Raw genomic sequence first — 18,623 nt, 5'->3', positions numbered from 1 at the left:
AAAATTAACTATTATTTGAGCACCCTGTGAAAGTACACAAGAACTAAAAAAATGCAAAGAAAAACTTCAGACCTCTTTCACCTGTCTCTTTCACCAAAAGAGATCGACACAATTTCACGAGTACTTACGTAACAACGGTTACGCGTGCTAATGTTAAATCAACTATATTACTACCCAAACCAGAAACATAGCATTGTTTAGCAACAAAAAATTAGGTTAAAAAATAAAGACAATTTAACTAGTAATTTTCATAATGTTGGTAAATTTTTAAATTTAAGTTAATGTATTAGTTTGTTTATATACATGAGCACAAATATCTTAAAAATTCAAGTGTTCTGGAGTGCATTATAAAATGTTTTATTAAATTTATTATTAAAATGTATGTTAAATAAAATTTAATAAAACGACTTACGACATGACGGGAAGATAAATGTCAAATCAAAATCTAGTAGTATTCTGTAAAAAATAAAACACTAACATTAATCAATAAGTTGAAACTTATATTTGATATATATTATAAATACATACATACATATTATTCATAAAAAGTTTAAAAATCTTTAATTTTTTAGTTTACCATTAAAAAAAATGGAACACATGTGGTCCAAATTAAAATTTAGTAACTAGGTCAAGGTTTCCTACAAACGTAATATTTTATAGCTGCAAATGTAACATATGCGATAATTCAGCATGTTTGTTAAATTTTAAGTATAACATATTTGATATACGTTCAAAATCGATAAAACAGATTTTTCTAGTATAAAAAATACACAAAATAGTTATTTAAGTTGGAATATATCTTTTCATTTAAATACTGAACATTTTTATAAGAAATTGTACATTTCAATTTATGTTAATGTTTAAGATGTATTTATATTATTTTGGATACTTAGAAAGTGACCTAGAGAGATTTATCATGCTTTAATAAACACAGAAAACCAAAGAGACCTCCAAACTGAGGAAGAGTTGAAAATATGAAGGTTGAAGGTGTTTCCTTCCTGCAACTACGGGGCCAACCTAACACTTTCCATTGATATATGTACACTATACTAATATCACAATACTTTACATAAATTTATTTTCAGATTGGTTTTCTCAGGGCTATAAATACGAAGGTGACCAATATCCCGAGTGTAAATCAAGATGACTTTGGTACAATAAGTATAGATATTCTAAATGTAGTTTCACAACGAAATTATTTTAAAACCGTTAATTGTTAAACTACAACAAATGAATTGTAACGATGTAAATATATATGATGGTTTAAAAATATTATTTTATGTATCCTACAAACATACAATATTTAATTGATTAATGTGTATCATACTTTTAAGTGCGTAGGGTATACTATATTTTTAAGAAGTCAAAATATTAAATTATTTCTTCTTCAAAGATTCTAAAAGATCTAAATAAAATAACATATTACTCAAGAAATATATAGTTGTTATTTAAACGGAGTTAGTCATTAATAAATACATTAATATTTATTTCATATTATAAATGAAAGTGAGTTAAAATCAATTTTTTTTTTTTTATAAAGTTTTTTATAATATAGATGATTACTGAATTCGAAGTTTTTAACGCATAATACAGTAATATATCCTAAAAATATAATAAAAATTATACATAAATACATCTGAAGAATAAAAAATAAGTACCTATATAACAATATATTTATTTTTCGTAATTTAATTTAAGTTTATCGTAAATATGAAATAGTCAACATTAATAATAAATAAAATATACTAGATACAATTAAATTTATTATTTAGTTCAATTTTTAGCGATTTTAATTTTGTAAATTGTTATTGCCTGTGTACACAATTGATTATAAACATTTTTCAAGGACTATTGGTTCAAATCCATTAAAAATTGCGAGATTATTAAAAGTTTTAATGTTACAAAGATTAAAAAAATACCCTCAAATCAAGTGATCACAATTACTACTGAACCAATTCTAATACACACATTTTTGATTACTTATAAATTACCTCAATATAATATAATATTCATAAAGCTTCGTAAAATAATTGAATAACTAAAATTAAATAAAATAAATAGTCAATATCTTATCAGAAAGCCAATATATGATTTTGGATCAATGCTTTCTAATGGAAGAATATATATATATATATATGTTGTACAACAATGATAGTTGGTGAGAGTTTCATACATATATTTTACAGAGAAATGTACCATAGTGTTACGATAATGACGCTAGAAATGAAGCTGCCTGTAGAAATCGGACGTTTTCTCGACTTTCCCATTCACCCAAACGCTTTCAGATTACTTAAAATATGGTGGGCGTTTTGAAGAACTTGTTAATACATAAGTTTCTGTTCATATAAGTTTGTTAAATATTATCTATTTTATTAACAAGTTAAAATGTGAGTCAATATCGAAAACAAAAAATACAATATACCGTTATTAAAACTAATATAAATATATGTTTATCTATATTTATATTATTTTATTTTATTTATTTTTTTATTTTATTTTATTTAACATATGTTAATCTACATTTCTACAGACCCATAATAATTATCACAATGAAATGTATTAACATACATAGTTTATTAAAAAAAAATCTTGAAAATCTTTATCTTACTTACTTATGATCAAATGTAAAATCATAAAGATATCAATATTTTAGTTATAATATTACATAACAAATGACCCATATTTAACGAAATACATATAGCGACCAACTAAATATTTAGTAGAAATATGAGAACTAATTAATAAATAAAAATAATTGTATTTCATCAAGTTTGAATTTAAAGTAATTTAATACTAAAAATTTGGTCGATAGAAGTTATAACTATTAATTTAGCCCAAACATGCCAATCAAATTAATATATCATTATTCAAAATGATTCATTATTTGATAAATGTTTCAGTGTTTTACCAGGAAATACAAACTGCAAATTATATAATTTGTAACTACATTAATTTTAAAAAAAATCTATTTAATACGAAAAACTGAATGGCATTTAAATTTATAGATGTACAAAAATGATAAAAAGTTTGAAAGAAGTAGGTGTAAGTATAGTTTACTAAATATAAGCATAAAAATGAGTACGACAAAACAATGTGAAAATCATGTTCTGCTCAAATAATGCACGAACCGCTATTATTTATTTTCGTCTATTGTTGCGATTTAGTTCGGCAGAGTTGGAGGCGGAAGTTTAACCGCATTATTCTAACCTAGATGCTGGGTAACGTGTACATTAGAACTCTCTCTGGTGAATACATCGGGCGTCGGTGGTGGTGACGGTTTGGTGTACTGCCGGGTATTTCGTAACATCTGCCCTGGCTACCTTTCTTTAAATTTCGAAAGTTCCCGTTAACAGACTCAGCTTTCACAAAATTTAAGACAAAAACATAAAGCCTTTCCCTCCCCAAAACTTAATAAAAATGAAATATTTATATAGATAACAAAATATTACATCAAAATTAAAATATTTAAGTTTTCTAGACAACCGTATCACCTATATCAATAATTTACATAGTATATAAAATATTGCTTATGATATACGTATAATATATGTCATGGGTAAAAATAATATCGACTTGATTTATCAATGATATTATAGTAATTCTTAAATTTAAATTCTAAAATTATTCTACCTGTCGGTACATATATTAGTAACGAATTTGGAACTTCGATTTCCTTTTCAATTATTTTTATTTGATATACAAGTAATTTTTAAGGGCAAAGGAGCTAATTCATAATGTAATCCCAGCGGCAAGAGGCCAAGAGTAAGGTCCCGTCAGCGATGGCTTGATAGAGAAAATAAAAATCTGGAAAGCTTGGGAACAACAAAAATTGAGGATGCGGATGATCGGGAACTGTGGTGAAACGTGGTAAAAGCGGCAAAAGGCCTTCAGGCTTGTAAAACGCTAAAAATAAAAAAAAATAAAAAAAAATACAAGTAATTTTAGTAATTACTCAAAAAAAAAAAAATTCAAATTTACAATACATATTATATTGTACATTTATACTGGTTTCAATTTATAACGAAAATACGAATAAAAACGCAAGGATTTTATGTGGATTGAAAATGTTCCAAAAAAAAAAAACCTAAATGGAATTATTATAAATTATTTGTATTATTCTATTTTTGATATACATCTTAAAAGTTAAATTAATTCAAAACTATAAATATTATAAATATATAATTGTTTTTTTAAATTAAATACAACTATTATTACTATAATATAACCTATTATTGATTAACCATAAATAAATTAATATTAAATGTGTTTTATAATAAACATTTAATATACTATAAAATTAATATAAAACCTTAATCTCAATTTTAATAATAAATTTAATGCATAAACAACTAAATAAATAAAATATTGAATTTATTGTCACTTCAATTTTAATAATTGTTGTTACAAACCAAATAAAAATGCAAAAATTTTTGCATACATAATTGTATTTAAAATATAATTAATCATGATAAACAGTCCTTGCAATTAAATTTCATTGGCCAACTTTCGTAACAACTCTGTTAGAGCATAAGTAGGTAAACGTACACTATGACCTAGTGGATAATTTCTAATTCTAAAATATTGTATTTTGATCAATATTTTTCAAATTTTTGGAATCTATAAACTTAGATATACGTAAGTACTATTATTATTTTATATTTCCAAACTCTTTCATCAATATTTTTTACTTGTAATTTTAATAATAATTAAAAATCGTCTAAATAAATACTCAACTTATAATAAAATGAATAGATATTTTTATTGTATCGGTATATTTTATCGTAAGTAAAACTATTAAATACCAAAATGCATACGATCATAAATCATTACTTAATTTGAAATTCCAAAATTAATATATAATGTTAGAGAGAATAAAAAAAACATAGCTAATACTAAAAAAATATACTCGTAAAATCTTTTAAATTTACAAAAATATAGATTCTATTCTATTGAATTGTAACTATTCAATGAAGTTAACGCCACGTGTTCCTTTCTCGCCACGTGTTGTTCACGGGATTAAGTCCTTGTAAAGTTCGATCGTCTTCGTTGTTAGCCTTGTATTTAGCGTTTATAAGTTATTCTCATTGTACATTAGACCAAACCAGTAATTTAAACGCGATAGTCGAAGGGGAAAAATAACAGATTCACTTTAACTCTCATGCGTCTATCGATCCATCTCTTTCCCTCTCTTTTTCTAGTGCATCCACATGTACGAAGATCCTCAAGCCACTTATTTTTGATCTGGTTAAAGATACTATGGCCTCTATGAGTTAGCATTCCTTACAATAAACGCGAAGTTCTAGTATATAGATACTACCTCCGGCACCAGTTTACAATCACACATATTTTTCATATATTTTTAAATAATTAAAAATACAATTCATAATATAAAAATAGCAAAATGGTATTTAACTATTCTATATTATATACTTACTCAGTCATATATTAAATCTAGCTGGAAAGAAGATGATTATTGATTATATTATAATTTTAAAATTGTAAAAATTGTTTACATTAGTCTTACATTTTTAAATTGGTTATATCCGAAATGAGTATTTCAAAATAATATAACTGTATAATGAAAAACTACTAATATTATACATAATACTATATTCTATATAAAATGTGTAAAAACCCATAGCCTAGTAATTTTGATATATATTTTATTAAATTATTTCAGTAAATAAACAAATAGTTTATATTTAATAATAAATAAATACTTAGCTTGGAGTATTAATATATCTGTGAATATAAATATAAAAAAATATATATTTACAAATATGATAATACTCCAGGCTAAGCATTTATTTATTTATACACTAATTTACGAGTATAAATCATTCATTTATTATTTATTTTTATTTCATTGTTTTATTAACAATTATGTAAATTATAATTAATCGATTTAAAATACTTTAGATAAAATGTTTATATTTGTATGATAAAATCAACTAAAAAATTAGCAAAGTTAATTTTTAAACATTAGATTTATTTATTATGGACATAAATCCAAATACATAATACAAATGCAGTACTTAAATTTATAAAACTTATAATTTTAGTAACAATAAATTGAACAGAAAATAAATTTAAGTTATAACATAGGTATTAAAATAGTGATAAATATAACAATTACACATTTAACGTTGACTTAATATTACTTATATTACAAGAAAACAAATCTAATTTTACTAAATTGGTATTGGATATTACCTAATTTTCAGGAGGGAAAAATGAATAAACATCATGTATATTTTTTATTATAATTATGTATGATTGCAAAATATTATTTTATAAATTATGTTATGAAAAAAAGAAGTTTGAATAATTGTATACGATATATTAAGTAAATAACCCTTTTCTCAAAGGTTATTATAGTACCTCTTTAAAAAATGGATGATTTAGATCGTCTGAAACCTTCTTTATAGCAGCTGCTCAGACCCGTACGACCTCGGCACATTATTAGGGTCCAGTCATACACAACGGCCGTCTGCTCTTTGTTGTCTTAAGGACAACGAAGTAAAAAAACATGTATGGATAGTTTTATTACTTATAGCAGTTGTTAATACGTCTGCAGATATAACGGTTATGTTTAAAGACAGATGTATGTAAAAAAAAATTAACCATGCGTTTCTCCAATTATTTTTTGAAAGTCTATGAAAAACTAATCATCCAATATACAAACAGGAAATTTATTATTTACATAATAATTTAGTTAACAATCGAATTGTCATTAATTTATAGATATGTCCATGAAAAATTATACTTGATTAAAATAATGTAGCAAACAAAATATTGATTTTATTAACCTTTTTGATTTCGGACTGATGTTTCACAGATAAACAGTATTATTTGTAGGTAAAAATGATACCAAGAAGTTTTAAATTAATAATTAGATATTTTTTTTATTTCTTTCTTTAATTTTTGATTGAGGAAATAATAGTCTATACCTCTAATACGTCTTCGAAATAATTACGAATTATTTGTTCGATTAATGACTGGCATGCAATAATAATAAATACGCAATTATAGGGAATATATATATAGTCTAATTCTTTTTTAACTATTATTACTATTACGAAACCGCTTTGTGATACCGAACACTTTTTTTTAAAAATGTTATTTTACATTTTAACCAAAGTAATAAGAAAGTTATTTTACAATAGTTTTTTGAATTGTCTTTATATAACAAGATGTTATTACTATCCATTAACACGCGTATATTAATTTGGTTTATTTTAAAACCGTTTAGATGTTTATGGGGCACAATGGATGCAGATAAAGTAAAAGGGCTGTGGGTGTCGGGACAGAAAGACAGACCTAGTTAACACCGGTTTCGAGAACGAGGTCATCATTGACTTATGGTAGAGCACCTGGTCGACCCGACACAAATACTCTAAACGGGGCCCCATTATTCTACATTTTCCAATGGACTAAGTAGTGTTATTTACGATTTATTCAAATAATTTATTTTTCATTCATAGTATTACTTAACTTAAGGTAAGATCAATACCTCTAAAAATACGTGAATTGAATATCTCAATTTCTAGAAAAAATAAGACTACAATAAAACTGACAATTTTTAAGTAAAACTATTAGAATAAAATGACAAATATCTCATATCTTGAATTAAAACGATTAATAACAACTGAAAATATGTAAACATATAAATTACATTTCATTAAAAAATTCCATGTCTATTAAGTATTATTAGTAATAAGTAATTTTTTGTTAAATAACAGGTAAAAAGGAATAACTAAAAAGGCATTTAAAAAAATTAATAAATTGATGACTTATAAATTAATTCACATTAATTCCCTTAAAACCTTATACATAACTATATCCAAATACTTTTATTCCCTACGCAAACACATTACACAAATACATATATGTACATTTGATTCAGAGAGAGGTTAACTGTTTGATAAGAGGGCAAATAAACGCGACATGTAAAATACTTTCTAAGAGAAATGCGGTCAACGAATGTTGGTGAGTAGGGAGGTCGAGCGTTGTGCAAAACACTGGGGTTCAATTCGTTCCAAATTTCACGCGCCTGTCGCTTTACCGTCATTTCGGTCAAGCCCCTACAATTCGATTTATTTCCATCTCTCTTCTTAGTTACATAACGTGCACAAGTTTCATTATTTAGAGAAATCTATAGAAGGTAGTGAAATGTTATTATTTACACTTTTATAAATTAAAAAGATGTTATTTGGATGTATTTAACGAATACCAATTACAAGAAAATATTTATAATAACATTTTAGATAGTATAAATTACTCTATACTCACAAAATATAAATTATAGTAGAAATATTGAAAACGATTTTTTCAATTGATTGTTTTACAACTCTCATAACCAATATATACTAAATTATAATGATTTATAAAATTATAATAGTAATATGTCTTTTTTATTATTCTCACAGATTTCAAGTAAAGAATCTTCATTCAATATCTTGTATAATATATTATTATCACAAAACCTATTAATTTAAATCTAGATTAAAACATTAAATTATATATTAATAATAATATTTATAGAATTGATTAATTGATTGTAATTAACAATAACAATAACCAATAAATAATAATATTACTGCCAATAATAAAAAAATTATTTCCATTGCCAATTTCAAAAATTAATTAAAAAGAAGTGTTCAATATTTTATAAATTCGTCATGTTATATAATTTACCATAATAAACTTAATAAATGTTCTAATACATAATATTATGTCATAGTTATTAGTTTTAAAATAGAATATTTTAAAGGTAATTATTTTTAAATATTCAGTGAACGTTGCCTAACACAACGACTGTTATTTGATCTTCTAAAGTTTCATTACGTACGTCCTCCTTGTAACAATGTACCACTCACACCCATAAATCCATGACATTATTTTTATCTAATATGTATACACTAAATTAGAGGTCCCTACCTCATTTTCATGCTAGTATACAGATATGGTGTTTCAACCACGAACAAATAATTTAAAAATTATCTTTACTAAAGCATGACAAGGAGTTAAATAATTTATTATTATATTAAACCCGGTGCAGGTATTAGTTTAAGGTATGGAACACTTTATTGTGAAGTAGAAGGTATACAATAAAAATTGGAAGTAAAAGAAATATTTACTATGACTAGGGGTACTGAAATAATTATTCAAAAAACTTTGTTCTAAATATAATAATAATAATAGAACAAATGATTTTATACAAATCAAAAATATATTACCAAAAACTATTAATAACAGAAGGTTTTAATAATAAAATTATTTAATAATAAAAAATCCCGGGTTTTTAATATCAAAATATTTAAGACTAGTAAGTTGAATCAAAAATATTTAAACACTATATTTCATTTATGTAATGTTATAGTAATAGTTTTATTATTTTATAAAATTTTGAAGAACTTCATTTTACTAATATATTCCTTTAGCTTAATGAAGGTTGTTTTAAATTTTAAGAATTATAATAAAAATTGTAGTTCTAAGTATAGATACTCGAAATTTCGTTAAAAACTTGCCTAAATTAAAATCTGAGGGCGAATAAAGCTAAAGAATGTAATAGCAAAATCTTATTCGTGTAACATAACTGTGTCACTGTATTTATTAATTTATTAACATAATGGTGATCGGGCGATATATATCGCTTAAAATAATAATTTTAGTTCATGTATTTATAATATATAATTATAGTTCTACATAAAAACTTTTCTTATTTATATGAAAATTATATACACAATACAAAAAAAAAAAAGATAAATGCTAACATGTTAAATATATGCGTTATATTAAATTTATATCAGTTCTTTATACTACGAAATTTGTATAAAGATATTTAAATAAAAATAAAATTTATCTCTATTTAACTAGTACTATGTTTCTGATTGAAAACATTCATTAGAATCACGAATTCATGATTCAGTCAATAATAATCAGCCAAAATATAGAAAGTATGTCACAAAAATCTATTGAACAAAATAACAAGTACTAACATATAATATTATTCTGTTACTCAAATGAAACATCAAAATAATTTGTTAATTTGCCCTAAAATTAGTTGTTACGACATAAAATGTACACACTCAGATACAATTAGGATATCATAAATTACATGCAAAAATGCTAATGCTATAATTGAATATATATTAAAGCCAGTGAATATAGAAAAAAGTCAAGCGTTTAGGTTATGGTAGAAAAATTAGGTTAATCACAGTAACTCATAGATATCTACTTGCCCTAGTATTGGTCTGTGACCTATGATAGCAAAGGTATCGTGTCGCAACAAGGTTTAATTTGACATTTATTAAAAATAATGTAATATGTTCAACATATACAGCATATATATAACATATAATGATTTAATTAATCTATTTTGTCACGAGTAAATTAATTGCAACTACAAATAAAAATTATATTTCTAAACATATAAGAATTTCAAAAATTAATATATTTTAAAAAAAAAATTTGATCCTATATGAATAAATAATATAATCAAGGTAGATTAATTAACACATGAAGTTTCATTTTCACTACTCAAATGTAATTTTTTATCTCTCTTTATCACACACGCAACAAAGGAATTCATAAGTCTTATTATTTCAACGTACCGAACGATCTTTTAATACGATGAGAATTTTGAAAACGGATTCGACTTGCCATAAATCTACTTGAAAACGATTTCTCTAATTTAAAATGTTATTTCTATAAACCTCATTAAAATCAATTTAAATTTAAAAACTGACTAAATCAACTTCTTTAGTACTTACTAGGAAAAATTAAAAATTATTCACAAATAGACCTAATGTCGAATTTAAATAAGTTTTCTAAATCTTTATCGTATCAAAAATAATAGATATAAAAAATAATAGATAATAATAATAGATATTAGGTAGAAAATATAAAACGTCTAAATCCCTATGTTGTCCGTGTAATCGATAACAAAAAAAAATTAGGGTTTACAAAATTAAAAAGATGTAAAGATGTGATAATTTTTTTTTTACTTTATCGATTTTCGTTTTATATAAATAAAGCTTAATTGTTTTATATATATTTTTTTTATTAATTATAGCTTATAAGTTATACTATTTATCTATTTTACGAATTTTACCTTTTTAATTCAGTAATTTTTTATGACATTCATTTTATAACTATCCTAAGTTTACTTTTAATTACATTTTCAGGCAAGTACTACTAAAACTAATACTCAAATGCAAAATTGTCTAAATTAATTTTAATTTGTACAAACGTACGAGTATCATTAATCAACAGTTTAAAATTAGAAATAACACATAATACTTGACGATTTACTACGTAATTGAATTTTAAACGCTAAATTTAAAAAAAAATTTATAATAGTAAGTAGATAAGTACATGGATCTTAAAATAATAACCAAATTGAAAATGTTGTACTTAGACCAAATTACAATAGCGTTTCTGGGGCCTCTGAGGTATTTATTTAACAATGGTGAAGCCACATTTACAGGCGATCTTATTTACATTATCCATTCCATCATATTGACCTGAAACTGTAACGTACATATAGTTCTATTAACGCCCACTATTGACTGTTTGACCTCTTGAAATCGTTTCATTTTGCTACAGTTATTATTCAGGATAGAAAGTATAAAACGGAATAATCCACTTAAGTCAATCTATAGCGACTAAAATGTCCTAGATCTCAAATTTCCATTGTGGTTTATTATTTTGTAAAAATACTGGTAATTCATGTTATAAACAATGTATTATCGATAAAAATTAAATAATTTAATAATAATAAAGTGATCTTCTTTTTTCTTCTTTAATTAAACTCGTCTTATACTTATATACTTATAATTTTCGATTATGTAATCAGAAATAATAAGTAGATAAAATATACTTAAAGCTTGAAACATGTACACATAACAAGGTAATATTTTACTCATACGTCTATTTTTAGAATACGTTATAAATAACAAATTTTTCTCTCTTTCTAATTTTTACTTATTTTGAATTAAAATATATTTTTTTTTATTTTTAGTGAACCAGTAATTATTTTTTTCAACCCAAATATCAAGGAATTTATATTTTTAAATAAATTTAATTAGACCGTCTGATTCTATAGACAATATACTCAAATGCTTACAACAAATGTTTGCCAAAGGAATAAATTATAAACAAATATTCTGCTAAATATAAAACTGGAGGCTTAAATTGTACATACATGAAAAATTGTTTGAAATTACAATGATAAATACTTAAAATACTAACAAATATACATCAAATAAAAGATATAAAATTATTGTATCAATAAAATTATAATAACCTATCAATTTAATTTTCAAAAATTATTTTATAAGTACAACGTAATAAATTACTAAATGAAAGCTACTTATAATAGTTCAAAGTAAATTACGGGCAGATTAGTGCTCAATAAAGAGTTGTGTCTAAAATATTTCCAAATTAAATTTATAGCTAAATATTAAAATACAAAATTAATAACTTAATATATAAATAAATAAACAAATAGCTTATATATAGAAATAAATAAATAAAAGCTTAGCTTGGAGTATTATTATATCTGAAAACCAGACTTGGGTAGTATTCCGAATACAATATTCGGAATAATTATAACGAGTATTCTGAATAGAGTATTTCGAATACCGTTAAATCATCTTTTTTTTAAATGATTTTATTACTTCTTCGTCGTATCTTGTATAAGCTAATATCAGGTATTTATTATTGTTGTAAACCATAAACTATAACAGTTATGTAATATAAAAATACAATAAAATAACATATATTTAGTCTACAATTTCAAATCTTTCTATTGAGTGGACATCTATTATTTTTATAGTATGAAAATTAGAAGTATTTTAAAAGTATTCGGAATACTTTTGAAGTATTCTAAATAATGTATTAGGAATATAATTTGTATACATATTCGGAACACTATTTTTTGTAAGTATTCGAGTATTTATTCTAAATACTTTTAAAAAGTGTTTTACCCAAGTCTGTTGAAAACAAATATAAATTATTTGTTTATTTATTTATACATATAGGTATAATATAGGTATAATATAGGTATATTAATTTACGATTTTTAACCATTTAATAATTTTTAATTTTAATTTAATTTTTTAATTATTTTATTATCCGATCATTTAAATTCTAAGTATCATGATCATAGGCGCAATTTGGAGGGACTTGGGTGTGCTTAGCACCCCAATTTTCCAAATTAGCACCCCCAAAAGTGTTTATATTAATTTAAATTTACATTTACATTTACATTTAAATACTCATTACTCATTATGTATAGAAAAACATAATAGTTTTTGAGTTTTTTTGTATAAATATATAAATTTTTATACAATACAAAAATATTTCGCAATACGAAAAAAAAAATATCTTTGCTATAGGACAAAAATTTCAAGTTTCTAGTCACATTACTTTTGGGATTATGACTAAAAAACTAAAATTTTAAATGTGTAAGTCTTATTTACATCGTTTTTTTACCATTTCAGGACATTTTTTTCCTCACGTCTAGAAAAACTATTATGATTTAAAAAAATTACCTATCTAAAGTAACACCGCATGCCAATTTAAAATCTAAAAAAGTCCTAGAAAAAACTTTTGGATCAGTATTTCTATCCGAAAAAGTGTTAAACAAATAAAATACAAACATCATTATAAAACCATAATATTCTTCGCTTCAGTCAGAATCTAAGTGATCATGTGATAAAACATTTGTGTTTATAGACAGGTAATTCGTTATACGTGCAATAAAAATATAAAATTAAATTGAACAGTTTAAATTTAGAAATATTCATATATTTACCAAATATTTTAGTAACTGTTGAATTGTACGGTTTGCGGGTGTCTATAACCAATAAGGAACATGAAAAAGATAGAAGGGCTTCAGCACCCTCCCCCCCGTTTTTTCATTGAAATTGCGCCCCTGATCATGATATATATACAAGGTTTGTCCCAAAAGAAATGGGTCTCTTTTTTTTTAAAAAATGTATTGATCCATTTCGTACAGTTTAATATTCTTCTATATAATCTCCTTCCGCATCGATATATATGTATGTGTAATGTGTATGTGTGTGTATTTATTTATAATATACTATTTAAAATTTTAGTGTGTATGATGATAATTAATGATAATAGGTTTATAATAAAAAAAAGGCAGGTATATATAGAGAACAAGTACTTGTCTTTTGTCGTTTTGAATTTCACTCAAAATACTAGTGATAAAACTATAAACCATATCTTAAGACTTGTATTGGTATCCTTAGGACGATTCAATTTGTATTAACTTGAAAAGGATGAATAATGATATTTCATCATTTTAAAAAACAGATTATTTTACATGTCAGTTAGTGAAATGCAATTGTAAATTCACATGATGGGGAGAGAGGTATATATAGGTCCTGATTTATAAAAAACTAGTTGTAGATACTAAGTATTTATTGATGACTTTTTGTCAGTTCAAATTATATATCAGTTAGATGACCAAACAAACAAATTCATCATAGTTAAATAAATAAATTAATAATTAAATTAAATTAATGACAATTGTTTTTTAGATGAGTTTGTAAACCAACTACTCATAAACACTTAAAAAACCATTATGTATGTAATATATACATATATAAAATATCTAAACTAACATAATTTTCATTTTCATTTTATATAATAATTTTTATTTGTGTAGAGTTATTAGGACCAATATTAACATGTTTTTTTTCGTTCATTCAAACTATAAAATTTTTGAATACTTAGAATTAGAGTAAAAACACACAATAATTGAAATCATGGTAAATAATAATAAATCTTAAAAAAAAAATTAAAAAACTGTTCACTGAGTATTATATTATAAATTGAAAAAATGTTAGTGTTGGTAACATGTGCAACACACTACTGTTGTAAAACTGACATAGTATACAATTATAGTTATTTTATCTCATAATAATTAAGTGTATCTATGTTGCTGTAATTTATAGCTTTAATGAAGACAGACACTCAAAGTAAGCTTTATTATACTTTATTATTGTAGATCGGTTTTATTTCGTTATGATTTGAAATTCGCATATGCCACTTTCAGACTATCATATAGATAAAAATAGAAAGGTAAGTATCCATACTCAACGGCGTCCGTAGAGGGGAGTAGGAGTATCTTCCCCCCTTTGGCTTTTTCATGGATCAATATCACAATTATTATCTAGTATAAAATATCACAAAATAAATATTTTTTTTTTAAATTAAAAACATTTTTTTGAATCGTTGAGTGCCTCGGTCGACAAATGTTATGCGGATCATTATGTGTGTATTACATATTCTTTTCACTTTTACGCCCTCTTAAGTCATCCGTTTTAGATGTACTGTTTTGACTTTTATAAGTCAATATTTTAAGTTGGTAAATTAAAAATTAACTCACATTCAACTTAAATATATAATATGTTTTTACTTATTTATATATGTATATGATAATTGATAAGACGATAAATATATCAATTGATATCAATGTAATATGTATGTTATGTTTAGATTAAGTATAGATTAAATAAACAATATAGTATATTTAACCAATGTACATTAGTTTTTATTAATTTATGGTAATATTGATAATATTGATAGTATTGATTTGACTTAACATGATGAATCATTTTCTTATATAATTGTACAAACATAATTTTAACATAAATATTTTATAAAAATTAAAATTGTTTAAATAATATTTAACTTAGGGAGGGCAAAATGATAAGTTTTTTCTGGGTGAGCAACTGCCCCCTCGTGCCCCCCCTCTAATGCCAACTATGCTACGTTCATCGTAATATTATTGTTATTGTTTTCAAAATTTGGATCATTTGTAAGGCAGTAAAAATTCAAAATTATTTTGTAATAATAGTGTAGTGACGTCATAATGAAGTAATTTGGAATTTTTCCTGTGAATATCCATTCTTAATAAATAGGTTGTATCTAAAAATGAAATAATTAAAATCGGAGATTTGTTACCTTTTAATTCCTATGAATCCTTTATTGTGATAATTATTTGATTCATACCTATACTTATTTTTATCGTATTTTTCAATTCTAATTAATATATTATACTATATAACTAATATTATAATTAATATTATCTTTTTCTCCTTCGCCTTTCTCCCGACTATTTGGGGTCGGGCACCATTGTCCTAATTATCCACTCGTATCGATTTTCTGCATCCCATTCGGCGTTTATTGTGGTGATAAATAAACATAGGCACTCGCACGAGTTACTTGAATTAATACAACGGTACACAGAACACAACTGACAGAAATACAATCATATGACGCTACACCAATGCTATCTCTCACATATTCGTTCCTTATTCTATCTTCATTTGATCAATGTATTATTATTATTAATAATTAATAATTAATTATTAACTATTTATCTTTTGAAGCATAATGTTTTCTAAGAATACAGAAATAAATAGATATAACTAGGGCCGTTCCAAGTTTTTCGAGGCAGGGGCAATTTAATTTGGGGGGACCTTTGACCATAATAATAAGATGTAATAAACAAAATACTCACTAAGAACAACAAAATGTTTGCAAACGTATTTTTCCAAACCTTAACCAATCAAGCTCATTTAAATTCATGTACTGCATTACATACTTACATAATATAATTAAATACTATTCCTATTATTTATAATTTAATCGCTCAATGTAATCGGATAATTCTCTATACGCTCACACGCGCGCGACTTTAATCGCCGACACGCAGCGTTTAAAATTGCTCAGTGTGATCAAGACTATATTGTTAATTATTGAACATCAAGACTTTATGGGGACTCCCTAAAAAATATTCCAAGAATGGGGCATGGGGCAAAACGATCCCATTGCCCTCCTCCTCCCCTCTGAACGGCCCTGGATATAGAATAAAAAGATCTAAAAATTAGACGAATTTTGAAAAAAGACATTGAAGTATTAATACATTTATTGGTTTTCCCAACTTTACCATTATCAGTAACGTATATAGGTTTTCATTTCGGAGGGGGCCGATTATGTATTTGATTTTTAGTGGGAAGGGAAGGAGGAAGCACACTATTACGAAAAAAATTACTTTAACACTATAAGACTTCTCAACTGTTTTTATACCATCAGAGAAATAAGAAACTCGACTTTTTTAATGATTTATAATTTTTTAAAAGTATAAAAACTAAATTGTAATAAACAATTTTTTTATTAGAGTCACTCAAAATTCACCACATATTTTCTTAAAAGAATAAACATATTTTATAAATATACAATTTTAAATTATCGCATAAGCAACATTCTTAGTGTCGCGACAAATTTTCGGAAACCCCAGCATTAAGACATATCCATGTTAAAAATTACAATCTTTAACAATGGTGTTTTTCATTTCGAGGGCCCGGGCCCCCTCTTCACCACCCATTAATACGCCCCTGACCATTATTATATAAAATTTATTTTAAAGTTATAAATTATTACACATATCAAGTTAATAATACTAAGATTATTTTTATAATAAACCCGTGTGCAGTTTTTTTTTGTTACACATTATTTTATTTTTTTTTTACCGGTTTTTGTAATAAAATTTGTTTTTAGATGTCTTGTCCGTGTATTGTAACAACCAGAAATTGTCAAAAATGTAGTGTATTTTATTATTTCGAATACAAATTGTAAAATAAAATTATAATCGGAGAAATTTTGAAATAAAATGTAACCTATTTAATTATAACTTACTCTATATTATAAGGCTATGTTAGTCATGATCATACTTGACGTATTAACAATGTAAGTAGCTTTAGCGGAAAAGGCTCGAATTAAACCCTATACAACCCTCTTTTTGACAATAAGGCCAAAAAATTACATTTCCAATATTTAACAACTTTTAACTCTTTTGGGGGTTGAATTTTGACAAATCCTTTCATAGTGGGTTTCTACATCTTAAAAGGAAACTACTGTCCAAATTTTATTACTCGTAGTTTCAGCGGTTCCAGCTAGGCAAGGATGAATCACCCAGGACAAGTAATTTTATACATGTGTCATATGTTATATTATTTATTATTTTAATAATGTATATTGTCTATATGTTTTTTATGTCATTTTATACGCCCATACATACATTTAATCTATGACTAGTGGAAGAAATGAAAATTCATCGGAAGTCCTATTATATCATTTACAGCGGCTAACGAGTAAGGAGTTTCAACGATGATTTGCCCCCGTCAAGCGACGGGTGACGATATAACCGTCGAAATCAGATAATTGACATTTTGTTCCAAAAATAGCCAACAATATAATATTTGTAGATTGTACTGCATTTATTTTATGCTTTTTGGTAAAAAAATATTCAAAAGGCTAGGACAATTGAATAATTTCGTGCATGGCAAAGAATAAAAGACTTTACACGGCTTTACGTGAAAAAACTAAATCACAAATAAATTTAGCTATTATTGTTAAACTAAAAATCAATAATTCTAGTTCTTCCAAAAATATACGAGCATAAGAGAAGTTGCTGAAAACCGAGTTATTTGTGAAATCTTTAATTGAAATAACATTATTTCTGGGAAAACATTCTTTAGCATTTAAAGGACATCGTAAAAATTGGAGAGAAAATATAAGAG

The 18,623-nt window shown here is 24.8% G+C and overlaps 1 protein-coding gene across 2 annotated transcripts in view; it reads right to left on the bottom strand.

Moving 5' to 3' along the window:
* Window positions 1-18,623, bottom strand: part of LOC112682387 (protein roadkill) — a 49,710-nt gene that overhangs the window by 27,814 nt on the left and 3,273 nt on the right. The window contains exon 3 of one of the 2 annotated variants that reach the window (XM_025552965.1): window positions 413-456. The exons of the other annotated variant lie outside the window; for it this stretch is intronic. Within the exon in view, the coding sequence (XP_025408750.1) occupies window positions 413-417 (5 nt within the window). The 5' untranslated portion in view covers window positions 418-456. The remainder of the gene's footprint in view (window positions 1-412; window positions 457-18,623) is intronic. 2 annotated transcript variants of the gene reach the window in all.

Source organism: Sipha flava, unplaced genomic scaffold, assembly GCF_003268045.1.
Source record: "Sipha flava isolate LNK unplaced genomic scaffold, YSA_version1 202_pilon_pilon, whole genome shotgun sequence".
NCBI classification, from domain to species: domain Eukaryota; kingdom Metazoa; phylum Arthropoda; class Insecta; order Hemiptera; family Aphididae; genus Sipha; species Sipha flava.
The sequence above is the reverse complement of the archived record's forward strand: the minus strand, read 5'-3'. Positions and strand labels throughout refer to the sequence as shown.